The sequence below is a fragment of the Cololabis saira genome, chromosome 10 (assembly GCF_033807715.1).
Source record: "Cololabis saira isolate AMF1-May2022 chromosome 10, fColSai1.1, whole genome shotgun sequence".
Classification (NCBI taxonomy): domain Eukaryota; kingdom Metazoa; phylum Chordata; class Actinopteri; order Beloniformes; family Belonidae; genus Cololabis; species Cololabis saira.
The window spans coordinates 31,420,513-31,438,011 of record NC_084596.1 but is presented as its reverse complement, the minus strand read 5'-3'; the positions used below and the strand labels follow the sequence as shown (position 1 = coordinate 31,438,011).

Sequence of the window (17,499 nt, the reverse complement as noted above, 5' to 3'; positions counted from 1 at the left end):
CTGCTACTCTCCAAGAAAATAATGACTTGTGGGCATTTCAATTAAGATATAATAAAGCACAATAATTTTACTGACTTTGGAGTTATTTTTTGGCACAAATCACATTTTTTTCTCAGACAAGTCACTGAATTGCTAATTATGCAAGAGTTATTTTTAATAAAGAAAGTGAAAAAAGCAGAGAAACAGTAAAAATACTTCTCTATTTGATCAGATGAATTTTGGCAGATTGGGTCGTTGTGAGGTCATCATGCAAACCATAAATTATGCAGACTGACCGTTACAATCATGACATTACATGCTTTTCATTAAAAATGTAAATAAATATAAATATTAATATGTAAAGTTGCTACAGCACTGGTTGAAATTATTATCACCGTGAATTTTGGATAATTTTGAATATCTTTGAAAATCATTGGACATGAATACATAATGTAAAATAAAATGTTTGAACGTCCGAGTGATGGTAAGTGATGATAATCAGAATGAGATATCAATCGCACAAAATTTTGAAATACAAGCACACAATTGACACTGCACACAGGTGCTGTGCCCACACACACACACACACACACACACACACACACACACACACACACACACACCACCTATAGAGAAGGTTTGTTCAACCATCTGCTGGTAGATTCTCTTCCTCTGCCATGAGTTCATGCTTTCAGGCTTGTAGGCTGTACTGCAGGGGCATATTTCAGCTTTTTTCAAAGCTTGAATGGGATCTTAATCAGAACTCATTGTTGTTCACTTTTAAAATGCCAATGTTTTCTTTTTCTTTCTTGTTTTTGGTGATGAATATGCACTTCTGGTACTGATCCCCCTTTAAACCTAAATAGTCCCTTAAATTGGAATTCTGACCTACTGTAAGAAGGTGATCCAGTTGAAACATCTAACTAGGAACTTGGAAATTCCGACTTCCAGGTAGAAATAGAACCCATAGTTAGCATAATTAGAATTATTACTTATCAGCCAATGACACTGTCAAGCCAGAGGATTAGTCTTAAATGTATAATATTATTGAAATAAATAAAAGGGACTATATTACCATTTTCCAGCTTTATGTATGTAGATTTTAGCGTATTCTTCTTAAACATGAGACTCACTCTTTGGTTCAAACATGTACTGCTACCTCACTTTTATAAGCTGGTATTGTATAATGCTGCAGAATCAGTGCAGCAGAGTCAGAAGAGACAGACCAGGCCGCCATCAGCCAGAAGGCACTAATGCACGTTTTTCCATATTAGTATATTCATAGAATATTCAGTGAATTGGGAAAAAGGTGTGTAGCAAGGCTAGTGCTACGGGGGTCACCCGACAGGACAGAGGACACAGGGTTTCGTGCAGGAAACGGTTTATTTACTCCTCTTTCACCCAGACACACGTGCCAGCACCTTCAGCAGCTTCCTCCCAGCAGCCCCTTTGCTGGTGTGCAGCTGCTCTTTATGAAGGGAGGCAGGGTGGAGAGGCTGATGGGGCACACCTGTGCCCAATAAGCTGAGTGGCTGCTCCTCCACCTTGCCACAAGGTGTATTCAAATCCAATTAATTTTATGGAGACAGTTTATTTTGCCAAAAGCATTGTAATATATCCTTGCTGTACTTCAGGGATGCCAAAACCCTTGGCATCCCTTGGCAACCACCAGATCAGGACTGTAGTTGAATTCACACAACTAATCGTGTTTATTCTTTATTTCATGTTACTTTATACTTCTGGGGATAATAATTTTGAATTACATCGCATAGTTCTGTTTGCCAACTAAATGGTAAATGATCTGGTGGCTCATTTGTGAGCTCCAATATTTTACTGAAACAACCAGGATGGCCGAGTGGTTAAGGCGTTGGACTTAAGATCCAATGAGCAAATGCTCTCGTGGGTTCAAACCCCACTCCTGGTAAACAATGAGGAGGTGTGTGTTCTCCTCTTTAGTTTAGTACAGTAATAATGATGGTCAGACTGGTTGAAAAATCACTCGGACAATTGGATGTGTTCTGTGTTTGGCTGCTTGGTTAATTCTGTTATTCGCTATCATGTTCTTGAAATGGTGTGTTTGTTCTCTCAGATGTAAGTCGCTTTGCATAAAAGCGTCTGCTAAATGACAGTAGTAATACTAGTAGTGCAGTGTAGTTTGGGTCAAGCTGACCATAAATATGGAATAGTCACTGCAAATCTCGACAAAGTTTGTCTAAAAATCACATTTATCCTGCATGAAACACTTAAGTTGTAAAGATGGACAAAGTCAGAATCAAACGTGCATGACTGACTGAAGCAGCTTGAGCCTGAAATGAAGTGAATCACCTCGTCGTCAGATCTCAGCCTCACTCAGCATCAATGTAAAACTTTGGACTTATGTGACAGTGCTTTGCAATATGAGAAACAGCATTTAGAATAGGTATAAAGTGATTTACAACAATGATAGTAATAATAAACATTTGAAAATGAAAAAATATAAAATTTAAATATAATTTCCTATATTGACAGTTATGTTTATGATACTAATTTTAACTGTACAAACAAAATCCCGCTTAGGTGTGGAACATCTGCAGAATTTGAGAATCATGAATTTACAAATACTATTTATTCCCCCTCCGACCCCACCCCTGCTACCACCACCTAACTCCGTCTAGTTCAGCCCAAATTAGGAAAAATAATAAATCCAAGTTATTTAAATGAATAGATGAAGGGACGTGCAACTATTAAAAATATAATCATTTTTCGACACCTCACAAAAAGTAGGGCAGTAGGGCACTAAACACAAACAGCAGAAAAAGAAAACATGTTCCACATTTGGACTTCAATCAGTAGAAATATTTTGATCACCAGACCTACAGTATGTTGTCATTCTTTTTTTTCTATCTGTGTACGACTTGTCTGGGCTCAATTTGGATTGTGGTTAGCCAGAATATCTCATCAGCACTGAGTGGCTGCACCTGGCAATTATAAAGCTGCAGGAAACGAGGAACAATCGAGCATCTTCGCTGATCCAGCCAATCATGTTATCCTGTCACTAGATGGATTAATATGCAAACATCAGCATTCACTTTGATGTGATGAATATTCCGCCAATTACAAATGCCTACTCCCTCCCTCCCTCCCTCCCACACACACAGCCACACACACACACACACACACACACACACATACAGATTTGCAGTTTATGGGTTATAAAAGGTTATACAGTATATCTGTTCCTAGTGAAAGAATAATCTGATCCTTACAAAGTCTTAAAACAAAACAAATGCAGTCCTAGATGAACATTTTGATGAACCAAAAACTAAGCCAAAATGCACATTGAGTTAAAAACAAAGCACAACCCAGGATTCACTAGATTGCAGATTAAAACTGAAGTTCTTCTTTCCTGTAAAGTTTAAATCTTCCTCGGACTCATGTTTTGTGGAGGAATTTGGATCATTTCATTTTTCACAGCGTTGTTTTAGTTCATTGAGGTTTTTTGGGCACGAGTTTATTCAGAGCTTTCTTCCCATCCTGCCACAGGATTTCAATCAGGTTAACGTCTGGACTTTGGCTGGGCATCTGCAACATGTTCTCATCATTTCCAACCTGTTCTGTTTTAGATTTGCTGGTGTTTTTGGATCATTACCCCGTTATATTAAATTATTTCAGCAAATCCTCAGCTGACAGATGAGAGACAGATGACAGATAAGACGGAGGGCCTCACATCTGACTCTAAAATTGTTTGATAGAGGATAGAAGAATAGAGGATTTCATGTTTACCAACTACAAAAGAAGCCCAAATCATGACTTCTTCACCACCATACTTGGCTGCACCTGGCAATTATAAAACTGCAGGAAACGGGGAACAATCGAGCAACATTGGTTTTCTAAAGATCCTTGCTGATATCTTTCCTCCATGACATTTTATAAATACACAGCTAAAACCTCCAGATTAACAAATTTATGTGAGCAGTAAGTTTTTCCATTTATTTTCTATAGTCTGGCTTGGCTTTTAGGACCTTGAGAGGACCAAACTATTTTAATGATGATGTGACACAAAATTCACACTATCATATAGAAAGTTATAAAAAAAAAAACAAGTTTTTATCATTTAATGATTTTAGCAAAAGTAAAAGGATACTTGCCACAAAAAGATCTGGAGACTGTAATCCATGTTTTTATTAACACCAGACTGGATTACTGCAACTCTTACTCTTGGACCACTCACTCTTACTCCGCCTACAGCTGGTACCAAACGCAGCTGCTCGCCTCCTTACTGGCAAGTGTGAGCGTGACCACATCCTCTGTCCTAGCTGCACTGCACTGGCTCCCTCTTGCTTTTAGAATAGATCTTAACATTTTGATTGTTTTTAAAGCGTTTAATGGACTAGCCCCCCATTATCTGACTGAGCTGAATACCCACAAACTGGCCAGGTCATTCAGATCCTCCAATCAGCTGCTGCTGGTCGCCCTGAAAACACGACTGAAGCCCAGAGGTGACAGAGCCCTTAGATTCTGGAATAACCTGCCGTTCCAATCTGCACAATCACTTGAGGTCTTAAAATCAGTTTTAAAAACACACTTTTTCTCCCTGGCTTTTCATTAGTTTTAGTGGATTTTGGCAAAATTTTATTTCAAACATTCTAATTTTTAATTATTTTACTCTTATTTTTTTATTTCATTGTATTCTTTTATTTTGTACTCATCTTATTCTACGTATGTTATCTTTGTAATATATGCCTTTAATTCAGCTGTTTTGGCAACCTAAGGTTGCTTGAAACTGTGCTCTATAAGTAAAGATTGAGTTGAGTAGGAACAAAACTATAATAGTGCATAAAAAAAACACAACAAATTAGAAAGATTTTCTCTTTTTTAATCAAATGGATTACACTTTATTGGGGAATTAAATAAAACAATACAATGCTGTGCTGAGAAAGCAAAAACATTTCCAAAGTGTTAAAACTACTTATAAAAAAATGGAGATAAAAGAAAATGAGACAAGATTGATGGCAAATATCTGACAATGAGAAACAAGAGCAATAGTAAAAGGAGTTTGGGGAAAGGAGCTGGGGAACCGACACTGAGCTCAATCTATGAACAACATACTGTATTTATTCAAAACGGTAACCGCAGTGGCGACTGTATGGCATATCGTGTACCATGTACCACAGAATACAACGCTCCAATCTTTTGCAGATGAACGGAACCTGGTCCAGGAATTGCTACTTGACAGAGATCGGTGGATGACGTCAGCATTTCAGCAGAACTAGGGAAGGAAAAACAAATTAAAATGAATGACCATTGCATTCATCAGAAACAACAGTGATCAAGTCATTCTAAAATACAGTTTCATGGTTCAGGACTATTTGGTAAGTAGGCATAATTTCCAGGATTTTTCCATCAAACTATTATGTTTTTGATATAAGATAATCCTTTATTTTCTCCCTCAGTGGGGAAACTCACTTTGTATATATATATTTTTTTATATATTTGCCAAAAGTAATGGCAGTGAATTCAGATCCACCCAGTGAAACCACTCTTCTTTGATTAGAGGCACGCCAGCCGCCCAAGGTGAGAACTATCTCCAAGATTAGTGACTAGGACACCAAGTAAGGCTGCTACTTAACGTCCTCCTCCTTCTGGGTTTTATTTTCCCACGAACTTCATGCATCAATTTCATCAAACCTCCTTCAGGCCATCATTCCTACCACTGTGCCTGCATCCACTTGTAATAAATGCCTTGTTGACCTCAGACACGTTGCCAGCTTCATTCAAAGAGACTTGGGTAACACCTCAGCTCAAAAGCCCAGACTGGTTAAGTGTGGTTAAAAAAAATATCCACCTGTTTTTTCATGCCTGGGCGTATCAAAAAAACTGTTAAGATTTCCTCAGACAAAGCAACCTCCAAATCCAACTCAATCTGGATTTAAGAGTGGCCACTCCCGTGAGAGAGCGCTGCTTTCTGTGACGGAGGCCCTGGAGGCAGCTACAAAACAATCGCTGCTTTTCATCTGCAGCTTCTGTCATGATCAAATGCAGCATACAACTATCATGCTTTTTGAGATGGGAATCTCAGACACTGCACTTTTTTGCAAAATAAGATAAAGATGAAAAAAAAAAAGAACTTAAAAATGACTGCACTCCCCAGCCTTTTCACAAGGGTGGCCCAAGGCTTAGTAGTTGCAGCACTTCACTAGGAAATATACACCTTGTGTTGTACATGAGGCTTTGGTATCCCTGCTATACAGCTGATACCCAAATCTATCTACACATTATTTACACCAGATCACCCCAAAATATCCACCTTCAATTACATATTTAAGGATGATCTCTAGATCACACAAGCCAATCACGCCATTCAACGCAGTATCAAGACCCCCAAAAATCCTCTTCCCAGTGCCGCCATAACAGGGACTGTAAAAAACCTGGGTATGACGATTCATAAGCAGTTGTGCTTCTGCAGAGTTACTACAGGGTCTAAAGTCAGTCTACACTGTAGACTGACTAAGACTAAGACTCTACAGCTTTCTTCTCAAACATTGTGATCATTCAAACTTCAGCATCTACCATTAAATGACACTCTCAGTACATACTGACTAGAGCTGTGGTTTCACAAGCGGGGAATAAAGAAACGGGAATATATCTTTACCTTGAAAAACATTCTCTACAATCAATCAACTGTATTCCTATAGCGCTTTTCCCAGATGAACAATAATACAATGAAAAAAAAATATACAAACAAAACCAGGTATAAAACAGGTCAAGTTGCCCAGTCAAATAAAAGTTTAAATAAAAGTATTTTTCTAGAATATAAAAGCCCAAATTAGGAAAACTACACTTTCATACTATAGGGTGTAAAGGTATTTTTTTAGAGTTCTTGCAACTGATAAACAGTTCTGATCAGAGGACCTAAGTGTTTGAGCTGAGGAATAAGGGGTTAAAAGATTGTAAATATATTATGGGGCTTGGCCATGAACACTTACTTTTTCTGAGAAAGTCTCATCTCAAAACACTGTTAACATTAACGCCCCAACTCGAATTTTTGTATCTGTTCTACTTTTACTTTTACCCAGTCAGTTTAGCAGATAAAAAATGCATGTGTTTATGATTTCTACAGAACTATACAACTATACAGAATCTCAAATTGTGTTCCTTAAGCCGGGCATACACTGTGCGATTATCGGCTCGTTTTGAGCCGATTTTACAGTCGTGCGACTATTTTTTGGATCGGGACGGATTTTGACCCAATCGTTGCTCGTGCCTCGTGCAGTGTATGTGGGGTAACGACGAGAGATTAACACGTCACGACGAGCTCCTGATCACAAAACGTGAGGTCGCAAGAAAATCAAGCGTGTTTGAAATCCTGGTCGCTCCTCGTGAAGGAATCGCACAGTTGAAGCAGCTACGACCCCATTTGCCTCATCCTTTCGCAGAGAGCATGTGCAATCTCTGATGTCACGTCAAAAACTATTATTTGTAGTTTAAGTGTTGCAAATTCACATTACAAATCATGTTTTAATAGCAGAAAAAAAGACCGCATTTCCCACGTACGGTGCGCGTCGCCGCGGTAGGCTCTGCGCTGCGGTGCCGTGCAGGCTCTGTTGCCACGGCTACACCGTAGGGTACACAGTAGCCTACGGCATAAGGTACGCGGCGACGCGCACCATTCTGCGTTGGTGTAACGCGGGCCCATAAATCAGCTTTTAATGTGCGCTCTGTGTGCTGTTCTGAACACAAAGAAGTGTTCATTTTGCTCGGACTCCGGGTCCCTCCGCCGATACACTTTTGCGGTATGCGTTCATTGTTGTGTCTAAAAATGATGCGCAGTGCCCACCCAATCAGAAACGGTACAGATATTTGGGGATTTTTTTTATATATATAAAAAAATAAAATTATATAAAAATAAAGGATCCCCATAACCTTTGATCGGGTGGGCAGGACGCACGTTTGGGTGGGCACAGCCCACCCCTGCCCCAAAACCGGCCTCGAGTTCCAGTACACAGAGGTCCGACGGGAAGATTATGATCGTATAGTGTGAGCAGACGGGTCGCATCCGAGCATCCGCTCGTACAGTGTGAGAACATAAATCGTGGGCTGTGAACACAGTGTATGCCCAGCTTTACAAGTCACTCTAGATAAAATATCTTCTGGACAACTAAATGTTAATGTAGCTGCATTAAGAATCATACCTTCCATCTATTTCCACACTGCCCGCAGAAGACAAACGTGGTCATTGGCTCATCAGCACTGCGAGTTTGAACCTGTGAACGACCAAAAAAAAGAGAGAGTGTGAACATTGTTTTTTTTTTTAAATCACCATTCACTCATGAAATACATGAGGCAATAACATAATCAAAGAAGGTAAACACAGTTTAATAGGAATGATACCAATATTAACAATGTTGCACATGGACGTATTACAGCTCGAAACTGGGGGTGTAACAGTTAGTGGACGTTGTCGACAAAAAGAATGAATAAAAATAGTTGCCATCGAATTTAATTATCGACTATTATCAGCAAAATAAAAAAATAAAAAATAAAAAAATCAGAGTGGATCATCTTCTTCCCTCCTATCTTTCCTGACAATTGCATAAAGTAAGCCAATAGTGTTCAGCCAATAGTGTTCAGCCAATAGTGTTCAGCCTATTGACACCACACATGTTTTTCAACAGAGTCTGGCACTTTCCTTCTCTTTCTATGTCTGCTGAAAGTTGCACATGAGCAATAGAGTACAGCGCCAAGTAAACAATGTGGCGGCTACTGGCATCAAGGTTTATTAAGAGATGTCATTTTGAATGAAGTGTCCATCTTTTTTTATTTTGAACATCATTTAAACAACCTCATACAAAATGTAAAAGCTGAGAGTCAAATAAGAGCCATTTAGTAATTATGAGATTCATAATCCGATTAGTATATTATTACATTATTAGAAAATTCAATGACTAATCAACTTTTAGAATAGTTGTCAATTGCCTTACTCCAAACAGTGGAATTAATTACATTTGCAGCATCATAACTTTCATAAATGCTTCTTTCGACTGCCATCTGTACCTGTGTATAGGTGCACATCTTCCCCTTGCATTTGCCACAGGTGAACAGATCAGTCTGAGTGCCTCCGGTGGTTGCCATCTGGTGGTCCCTGACAGCTTCTTTGGTCAAGTTCTTCCTCATTTCTTTCAGTTCATCACTCGCCATTTCCTGCAGAAACCCGTCAATAATAAAAATTTTTAAGTAAAAATATTGTTCAACACACATCAACACATGTTGAAGCACAAAGTTTGGCTTCAACATACCTCTGCCGTCATCTTTGCCATCCGTTCTGGAGTTACACTCCCGCACAGCACAGTCCTCCTTAAATTAGGATTTTTCACATCCTTCAAATTCGAGATCCGGCTCCGCACACGATTCTTGTATTTCATGTCTGTGTTCTTAAACTCTTGGAAGATACGTAAAAGTAGGTTAAGAAAAGTCTCATTGGAAAGTATGACCTTTCAGGTGTTTCTGTAATTTGACACTTCTGAAACAGGTTAACATCTTTTCCCCGACCACAGGATGCGTCGTTTGATAAGGTTGTTTAAGAAATGAGAAGCTGCATCATAACTGCATCAGTTAGGGTCAAATAAGTTGTTCCCAGCTGAAACATCATCATCCATGTCGTAATTATCCAAAGGGATGCTCTCACCTATTTACTTAGTTAAATCCAGGTGATCATCATGTTCATTCATAAAGAGATAAATACACAGCATCATTATTAGGAGCGTCATGATATCTTGAGTTAACAATGATCAACTTCAAATCATGTCGGTGTAAAGGATATTTTCCTCAATCTGTGCGCCAAGCTCGTCACAATCAGCACCGATAGCAATGTGATCCTCTGAAAAAGAATAAAATATCAAAGGGTGTTAAAAAAAAAAAGTGGGTTAACATATTAGTTGATAGAAATGCTGAAAGTTTATACCTCCAGTCTGCAGAGCATTGGCCAGCAACTCTCTGCATTTAACCCTGATAGAGTCAGACGTGTTTGGGGCACGAGGAAAGCTCTGGATTAATGTGTTGGTAACACCCTCGTTGGGTTCACTCTTGCTGCTGGAATTACTGCTGGAGCTACTGTGAGAGTCATAAGAAACATTCTAGTCAATTCCTGAAGTAAACCATATTTAAAAACGCTGCATTTATATGAAAATACTTTGTCATGCTACCTCTCTTCTTTTGCTTCTGGGCTTCCCTGTGAAGGAGTGCTTGTGGGTGTTGTTGGCTCTTTCCTCTTCTCATCTGAAGGCTTCTCTCCACCTCCAGGCTCATCTGAGGTGTAAGTGACAGATGTCAGGTAAGTTGAAAAGATACATTAATGTTAGTTAACGCTGAGCTGAGAGCAGTATAAAGAGAAGGCTGCTCTGCAGCTCTACTTCAACAACAGAAGTGTGTGTCCATGTTATCTATGCACAAACATGTTTTAGTGTACATAGCTCCTTACAGGCATATATGCGGAATGAAACTGACAGTTAAATGGCAAAGGGGAAACAAAAAATCAACAAATAATGTGTAACTTTTCAGAGAAGCAGAAACTTTCACATGTAAAAGTACAGAGTGAAGGCAGAATAAGCAGAGCACCCTTATGGAGGAAAGAAACCCCCCTTATCCTTCTCAACCCTGTATTTTGATTGTGACCCACTAAGTCTCTCATTTGTGATGGAGAGCACCAGTCAACGACAGCGTCCAGAGTGTGAGAATGATAAAACTGCATCAAAGGAAGGACAGAAAAAAATAGGGTTTGGCAAAAATTCTGGACAAACTGCAGCTACTTTCTTGTGAAGAGTCCCCAGACTAGTCCTGTAAACATCTAGATTTTCCTCCCACACCACTTTGTCTACCCAGATAAGTGGCGGCAAGACGATCATGTGAAGTAACCTTCCCTGTATGTGATCAATTTAAAATAAACTAAAATCAAAGCGCCTTCACTTTTGTCTTCTTTTTGTTTTCAGCAGCTGTTATGAAGTTATTAGGTCAATAACTTATGGCTAATTTAGTCTTACATTTTAATTGATATTTCAGAATAATTCTGTTGTCTCAGAGAAGATTTCAACTAAAAATGACTTTATAGCAAATTAAGTTGTAATAAAATAAGAGTAACACAAAGAAAAGCAAAAAGACTTGCTCAAAGTTTGCAGAATAAAAAAAAAAAATCTACAATACAGTTACCAATATTAGAAAACCAAATACAGAGTCAATCAAATACAATTCTGATAAAAATATCCATCCGTCTTTGTCCGCATCAACATATATATATATATTTCCATATAGTCCTGACAAGCCAAATGTTCTCTCTTTACATTATGGAGAAGCCTCAACTTTGAGAGGACGAACAAAAGAAACACTAATGTCATCTGGTCTGTGTTTCTTATCACAAGGGATTACTACTAACACCTACAGATTTGTTGGACAGCAACAGTCAAATGTCAATATAATTATCACATTGAATAATTATTACCTAATAACTTCTTCCATGACTTGATCAAAGATTTGGCTAGAGATGTCACCTCCTCGTCTGTGCTCTGCTTGCGGATGGCATTAACGGACATTCCAATTCTGGTGGACTGTGGAAAGACGATGTGTCAGTGCTTTGGGAAAAGCAACATGACATGTATCTAAAAAAAGTCTTGAAGTGAGTGAGAAGATGTACCTGAAGCAGCTCCAGAGTCATGGGGATGCTGCGCAACTCCTTCAATAGATCCAAAGCTCCAGCCTGGAGAGCAGAGAGATTTGTTCAGAGGAATTTCAACCCAACTCATCCCAAACTTGTGGGTCATAGTTATCTTACACAGGTGCACAATCAATGAGTTGAGGTTATGTTTACAATTATAATATTTCACATTTATTTAAATAATCATGAAAGAGTGATAGTTGATTATTTAAAAAGTATTTTTTAGTACATAAGAAAAGTCTGTTTCTGACGTGAGTTTGTCTTGGAAGAAGCACTTTTAACATTAGTAAACACAATCCAACTAATACTGATGGAAAAACATGTTTCAAGGGTTGTAGTGAAAGTACGGTACTTGTTTAGTCTCTGACTGAAAATGCTCAGTTCTGTACTGGATTATTTTAATGAAATAAAATCAAGAGTATTTGGTGGATATGTTCACAAGCAATAGAGAAGAGAAATATGATATCAATGTAGTCAGATTTTCACAAGATATAGGAAGTCATCAAAGACTGTATTTTAATCAAATTAAAAAAGTGTTGTCAAATTAAGTAAGGTATAAAGCAGCATATTTACATTAAAAATGTGGTTTATCATTATGTTAAGGTAGTGTATTGATAGCATAATCAGAAAGAAGTTTATTGCCAAGTAGTTTAACACACACAAGGAATTTGTTGTGGTGATTGGTGCAATACAAAAGAGCAAATAATATTAAAAGAAAAAATGTACAACATGTTGATTCTAAAGTGTCGGAGTAATGAGTCTGTTGGAAAAAAGCAGGTGACAAAAATTCAAAATATGACAAATACTTTTACTGACACTGATTGATCGCTTGAGAATAAAAATACAACAATACACAACCACGACTGGGTAATATAAAGAATATTCTTTCGTCGTTTCAACTTATCTGTGACTTTTTTTTCTGCTTTCTATGTCACTCATTCAATGCATTGAAAAAAACAGTAATGTATAGAGCAGTCGCACACTGGAACCATCTCCCCCCATGTATAGTTGCAATAAACAAGATGTCAGGTTTTAAAAGGAGACTGAAGCAGCTGTGGTTCAAAAGGAAGTCATGATCGGTCCTAGGTATATATTGTGATTATTGTGCAAATTGTATGTATATTATAAATGTAATAGTAAATCACTGTAGGCTATGTGTATATATAGTATAGAAGTATGAGTATATTATAATGTATGAGTATATTAGGGCCGGGCGATATGGACCAAAAGTCATATCTCGATATTTTCTAGCTGAATGGCGATACTCGATATATATCGATATTTTTTCTGTGACATAATTGGGGTTTCCCCCAAAGCATTATAGCATAGCATCTCTGTTAGCTTCATTTTTTTTCTGAGGCAAACCCTTAAAAAAAGCAGTCAGTTTTAATACAAAGCCTCGTGCCAAATGTCACACAGGTACCTTTATTAAAGGAGCATGAGGCTCCTTTTAAGAAATGAGACTCATTAGCGCCACCCTTCGCCACGACGGCCGGTCTGCACAATATCAAAATGTATAAAACAAATGAAATAAAAATAAACTGCCTGCATATATAGAATAAAAATGCTTGTTGAATAAAATAAAACAAATATCCCTTTCCTGCATAACAATTAAATTAAAATACACTGTGCAATTAATACAATGTAGACAGTAACAGGCAGACTTTTCCACTGAGGTTGACAGTTGTGCAAATAACAAAACATTTGTGCAAATTTCAAATAAAACATTCAAGTCAATTTGTCACAAAATAAGCTATATCAAAATCCTAAAAAAAAAAAAGCCCTAGAGTATATTATGATACGTAGTATATTTATACTACTATAAATAGAGGTATGGGTATATCATAAATTATAAAGTCGTTGCAAACTATTTTGCTCAAAAGTGGATACAGATCTGGTGATAGTAGCAAATATTGTGGATGGTTGGTTACTTAATCTTTTATTTTTGTTTCAATTTATTATTTCAGGAATTCTAGTGAATGTTTTTCACCCTTTTTGAGTTGTATTATTGTAATCTTTGTATGTCTAAGTGTGGACCCCAGGAAGAATAGTCTTCCCATGGTGAAGACTAATGAGGATCCTTTTAAATAAACAAATAAACTCATGATCTGAAGTTTCGTTATAGGACTTGTTCAAGTCATTTTGAGGTCTAAACAACACCCTTTCCTCCTATTATAGTCTGATCCATAAAGACAGAGGAAGCTCCAGTGTTATTGTTGAACTACATCAGTACAGTTGTCATGCAGTTGTCACAACAAGAGGCGAGCGCCCAAAACAAACGGAGCTCCCTGGCATCTCCTACAACTCACACATATGGTGTCCGCACAGCTCTTCCTACACGTTTTTTAAATTGGACTTATAGTCAAAAAGCCACATTCACAATAATATTTCCCTAAATGGCTCATAGTTAGCGCTGGTTAACAGGCTGCTAAATGCTAAAGCCTGATTTATGGTTCTGCGTTAAATCGACGGCGTAGGATACACGTCGCCGCGTACCGTACGCCGTAGGCTCTGCGTCGGTGTAACGCGGGACCATAAATCAGCCTTCACTCGTAGCAACTTTTGACAATACTGCTGTAAAGAGGAGATTTTTCCACCAACTGGTCAGTCTCGCCGCCGTGGATCTTATTGTTGTAGGTACACGTCTTCAAATGGCGGCATGTGCACCACCGTGGCGGCGGTAGCTGCAGGGTTGGTGAGTAGTTCAGCTGTAAACATGGTTAGCCCTCACGGTAGCGGCTAACGCAGCGGCTAGCCCAGCGTTTATTCCTCACCCCGTTCTTCTTCTGCGCCATTTTGTCCATCTTTTTAGCGATTCTGATTATCTCCTCTTCCTCTTTCTTGCTCATGTTGATGGATCGTGTGGAATCCGGAAAATAAGCGGTGAACAGAAGGGAAATCCGCGACAAAGACCACGCCACTGGTGAGAAAGCGGCGGCGTCAACTTGGCGGACCGGGACCGCACACAGGCTGTGGAGCAGACCTGACTAGTCGATGCCCGCTCCGCTCGACCTCCGCTAATCGAAACAGAGCCAAGGATCATCCTGTTTTTTTTTTTTTTTTTTTTTTAATTATTGATTTGATTTGATTTGATTGAATTGTTTATTTCGAACACATAAGGAAAAAATATAAAATTTTAAAACAAATTCAAAACATACAGAAAAAAGCAACAACAACAAAAACGTAATACAAATAGGGGGAAAAAAAACTGTCCGAAAAGGAGCAGGTAGAAGTCAAACTTATTTAACCCTGCCCCTTTGTTACCTCTATCATAAATTAAACATAAATATTAATAATAAATAGCTGCTAATTTACCTATTAGGCTACCCATTTTCCCATTGGTTGTGCCTTTGCACTTAACCAGCTAACAAACACAATATTTCCTTAACATAGCTCCTCCTCAATCAAATAACTTCTTAGAACTTCGTTTTTGTACCGTTTTTTAAATTGATTTATATTTGTACATTGCTTCAACCCATCACCCAACCCATTCCATAAATCCACTCCAACAACTGAGATACACATGCTCTTCATTTTAGAATGAAAACATTGTTTTTTTAAATTAAATTTTCCTCTTAAATTATAACCCCCTCCCTGTCACAAAACATTTTCTGTAAATTGCCTGGAAGTGAATCAGTTCTGGCTTTGAATATGATTTGTAGAGTTTTTAGTTTGACAATGTCCCAGAATTTCAACACATGCGACTTTAAAAACATTACATTATTATTAACATTATATATATTTTTTTTATTGAAAATGTATCGTTTACATACAAGGCAAGAAAGTCAACTTTATTTGTATAGCACCATTCAACACAAGGTAATTCAAAGTGCTTTACATCAACACTAAAAGCGGCTAGGCACAATTTGATTTGATTTGATTTGATTTTTATTTTTGTACATGTAAAAAAACAACACTTCAAGATAATAAAAAAAATAATAATAAAACAACAAAACAACGAATTTCATCCTTTAACACTTGATATCTTAGTTTACATGTGCAAAAAAGGAATAGGAAGAAGTGTAAACTTATTTAATCCTACCCCCATTCACTAATCATTTAACCCGTATTTATAAATACCACACACTGTACTCACACTGCTAAATAACAGTATTATTATTATTATTATTATTATTATTATTATTATTATTATTATTATTATTATTATTATTATTATTATTATTATTATTATTATGAAATATTTGTACATGCCCATATAAATATTTATATACATATACTTATTTACACTATACTGTCTCTATTAACTGCATCTGCTCTATTTTTATGTATATATCTCCTTACACACATAATCACACACACACACACACACACACACACACACACACACACACACACACACACACACACACACACACACACACACACACACACACACACACACACACACACACACACACACACAAACACACACACACACACACACACACACACACACACACACACACACACACCTATACATACGCATACACCCATACATACCTACATATATACAAATAACAAATAAAATGAAATAAAATGATAATAAAAGAGGTAAAATAATAAAAAGCACGAGTTGTTAAAAATAAGGGCAGTAGAACAGCAGGTAAGTATTTAATTTAAGGGTACGCTTCAGTAAACGGTAATGTTTTTAGGCCTGATTTAAAGGAGCTGACAGTTGGAGCAGACCTCAGGTCTACAGGAAGTTTGTTCCACCGATGAGGAGCAGAATAACTGAACGCTGCCTCACCTTGCTTGGCTCTTGTTCTTGGGAACCACAACAAACCAGATCCAGATGAACATTAGGGGTCTGGGAGCTTTATAGGAACTAACAGATCAACCATGGATTTTAGTCCAAGACCATTCAGTACTTTGTAGACCAGCAGTAAGATTTTAAACTCTATCCTTTGACTCACTGGACAATAAGGCATAGAAACCATGACAATTAACTTAATTACACAAGGCACATATCCTGGCCTAGCGATAGCCATTCATGCTGTGTATTTTATACACAATTATTTCTTTTAATAATACCTGCATTAAAGTACACATTTTGTCCAGTTTGATACACGTGCAGGACTGCTACCAAAACAAAACCTGTATAGCAATACAGACAACTGTCTTTAGATGGCGCCGAACAGCCAAACATTGTGATCAACAATGCTTGCAGAGACCATGATGACAAAGAATTAAAACTGGTCAATTTTAAGTAGAGAACTATTTGAACCTTTGTGTTGTCATATAGAATATTTGTGCAGGTTAAAATTGAGAGATCACAGCTTTTATTCAGAAAAATTGTGTAAGATATCTACTGCTGGTTGTTCTTACTGCTGGTTGTTCTTACAAAATTTATGTTCGTCTTTCATATTTCCCCTCATAGAAATAAATAGTTCTTAAAATAAGTTGTCTGTTGATTTTCTTCCTGACAGAAAAAGAAAAGCCATCGCTGTCTGTGAATAAAAGTTATGAAAGATCCGCGGGAGGATTCAGAGAGGTTTTGGTCTGACTCGGGTGTGCCACTCAAACCCGTGACCTATGAGTAACAAGATCCAGGTCACACTGATGGTACACTATTGATCCTGCACTCATGTAGCAATGATTGACTTTTGGATCTGGCTAATCCATATCAATCGGCATGTGAGGTGACCACCTAGTGAAGGTTAGGCATTTCAAATTTGTTTTAATATTCTAACTAGGAGAAATAGTGATATGCTTGTCATTGGTGTTGAAAACATACTATCTACACACATTTCATGTATTGTTAAAAAATGTCTTCCTGTTCAAATAACATATTTGTAAAAATATTAAAGAAACTTTTATTAAAAAAACATCACGCCACA

At 37.6% G+C, this 17,499-nt stretch overlaps 1 protein-coding gene and 1 non-coding gene across 2 annotated transcripts; one reads left to right on the top strand and one right to left on the bottom strand.

The window, feature by feature from the left end:
• Window positions 1–1,820: 1,820 nt before the first annotated feature.
• On the top strand, window positions 1,821–1,903 carry trnal-uaa (transfer RNA leucine (anticodon UAA)). The gene has a single exon. It is a non-coding gene; the product is annotated as a tRNA-Leu (tRNA).
• Window positions 1,904–4,817: 2,914 nt separating this feature from the next.
• On the bottom strand, window positions 4,818–14,634 carry tcea1 (transcription elongation factor A (SII), 1). Its single transcript, XM_061732549.1, has 10 exons — window positions 14,437–14,634; window positions 11,642–11,704; window positions 11,450–11,555; window positions 10,161–10,263; window positions 9,920–10,068; window positions 9,779–9,835; window positions 9,255–9,409; window positions 9,013–9,159; window positions 8,151–8,222; window positions 4,818–5,227 (listed from the first exon to the last, which is right to left on the bottom strand). The coding sequence occupies exons 1-10, from the start codon at window positions 14,509–14,511 to the stop codon at window positions 5,219–5,221; spliced, it is 936 nt and encodes a 311-aa protein (XP_061588533.1). The 5' UTR covers window positions 14,512–14,634; the 3' UTR covers window positions 4,818–5,218.
• Between the last annotated feature and the right edge of the window lie 2,865 nt (window positions 14,635–17,499).

What these genes read in the sequence shown, in the direction of transcription:
- tcea1 (XM_061732549.1), bottom strand. Translation starts at nt 14,511, where the DNA reads ATGAGCAAGAAAGAGGAAGAGGAGATAATCAGAATCGCTAAAAAGATG. An exon ending in TGGCGCACAGATTGAGGAAA is followed by an intron (nt 9,410 to 9,778) that starts ATATCCTTTACA and finishes ACCTACTTTTAC; the next exon opens with GTATCTTCCAAGAGTTTAAG. An exon ending in AGATGTGCACCTATACACAG is followed by an intron (nt 8,223 to 9,012) that starts GTACAGATGGCA and finishes GGTCGTTCACAG; the next exon opens with GTTCAAACTCGCAGTGCTGA.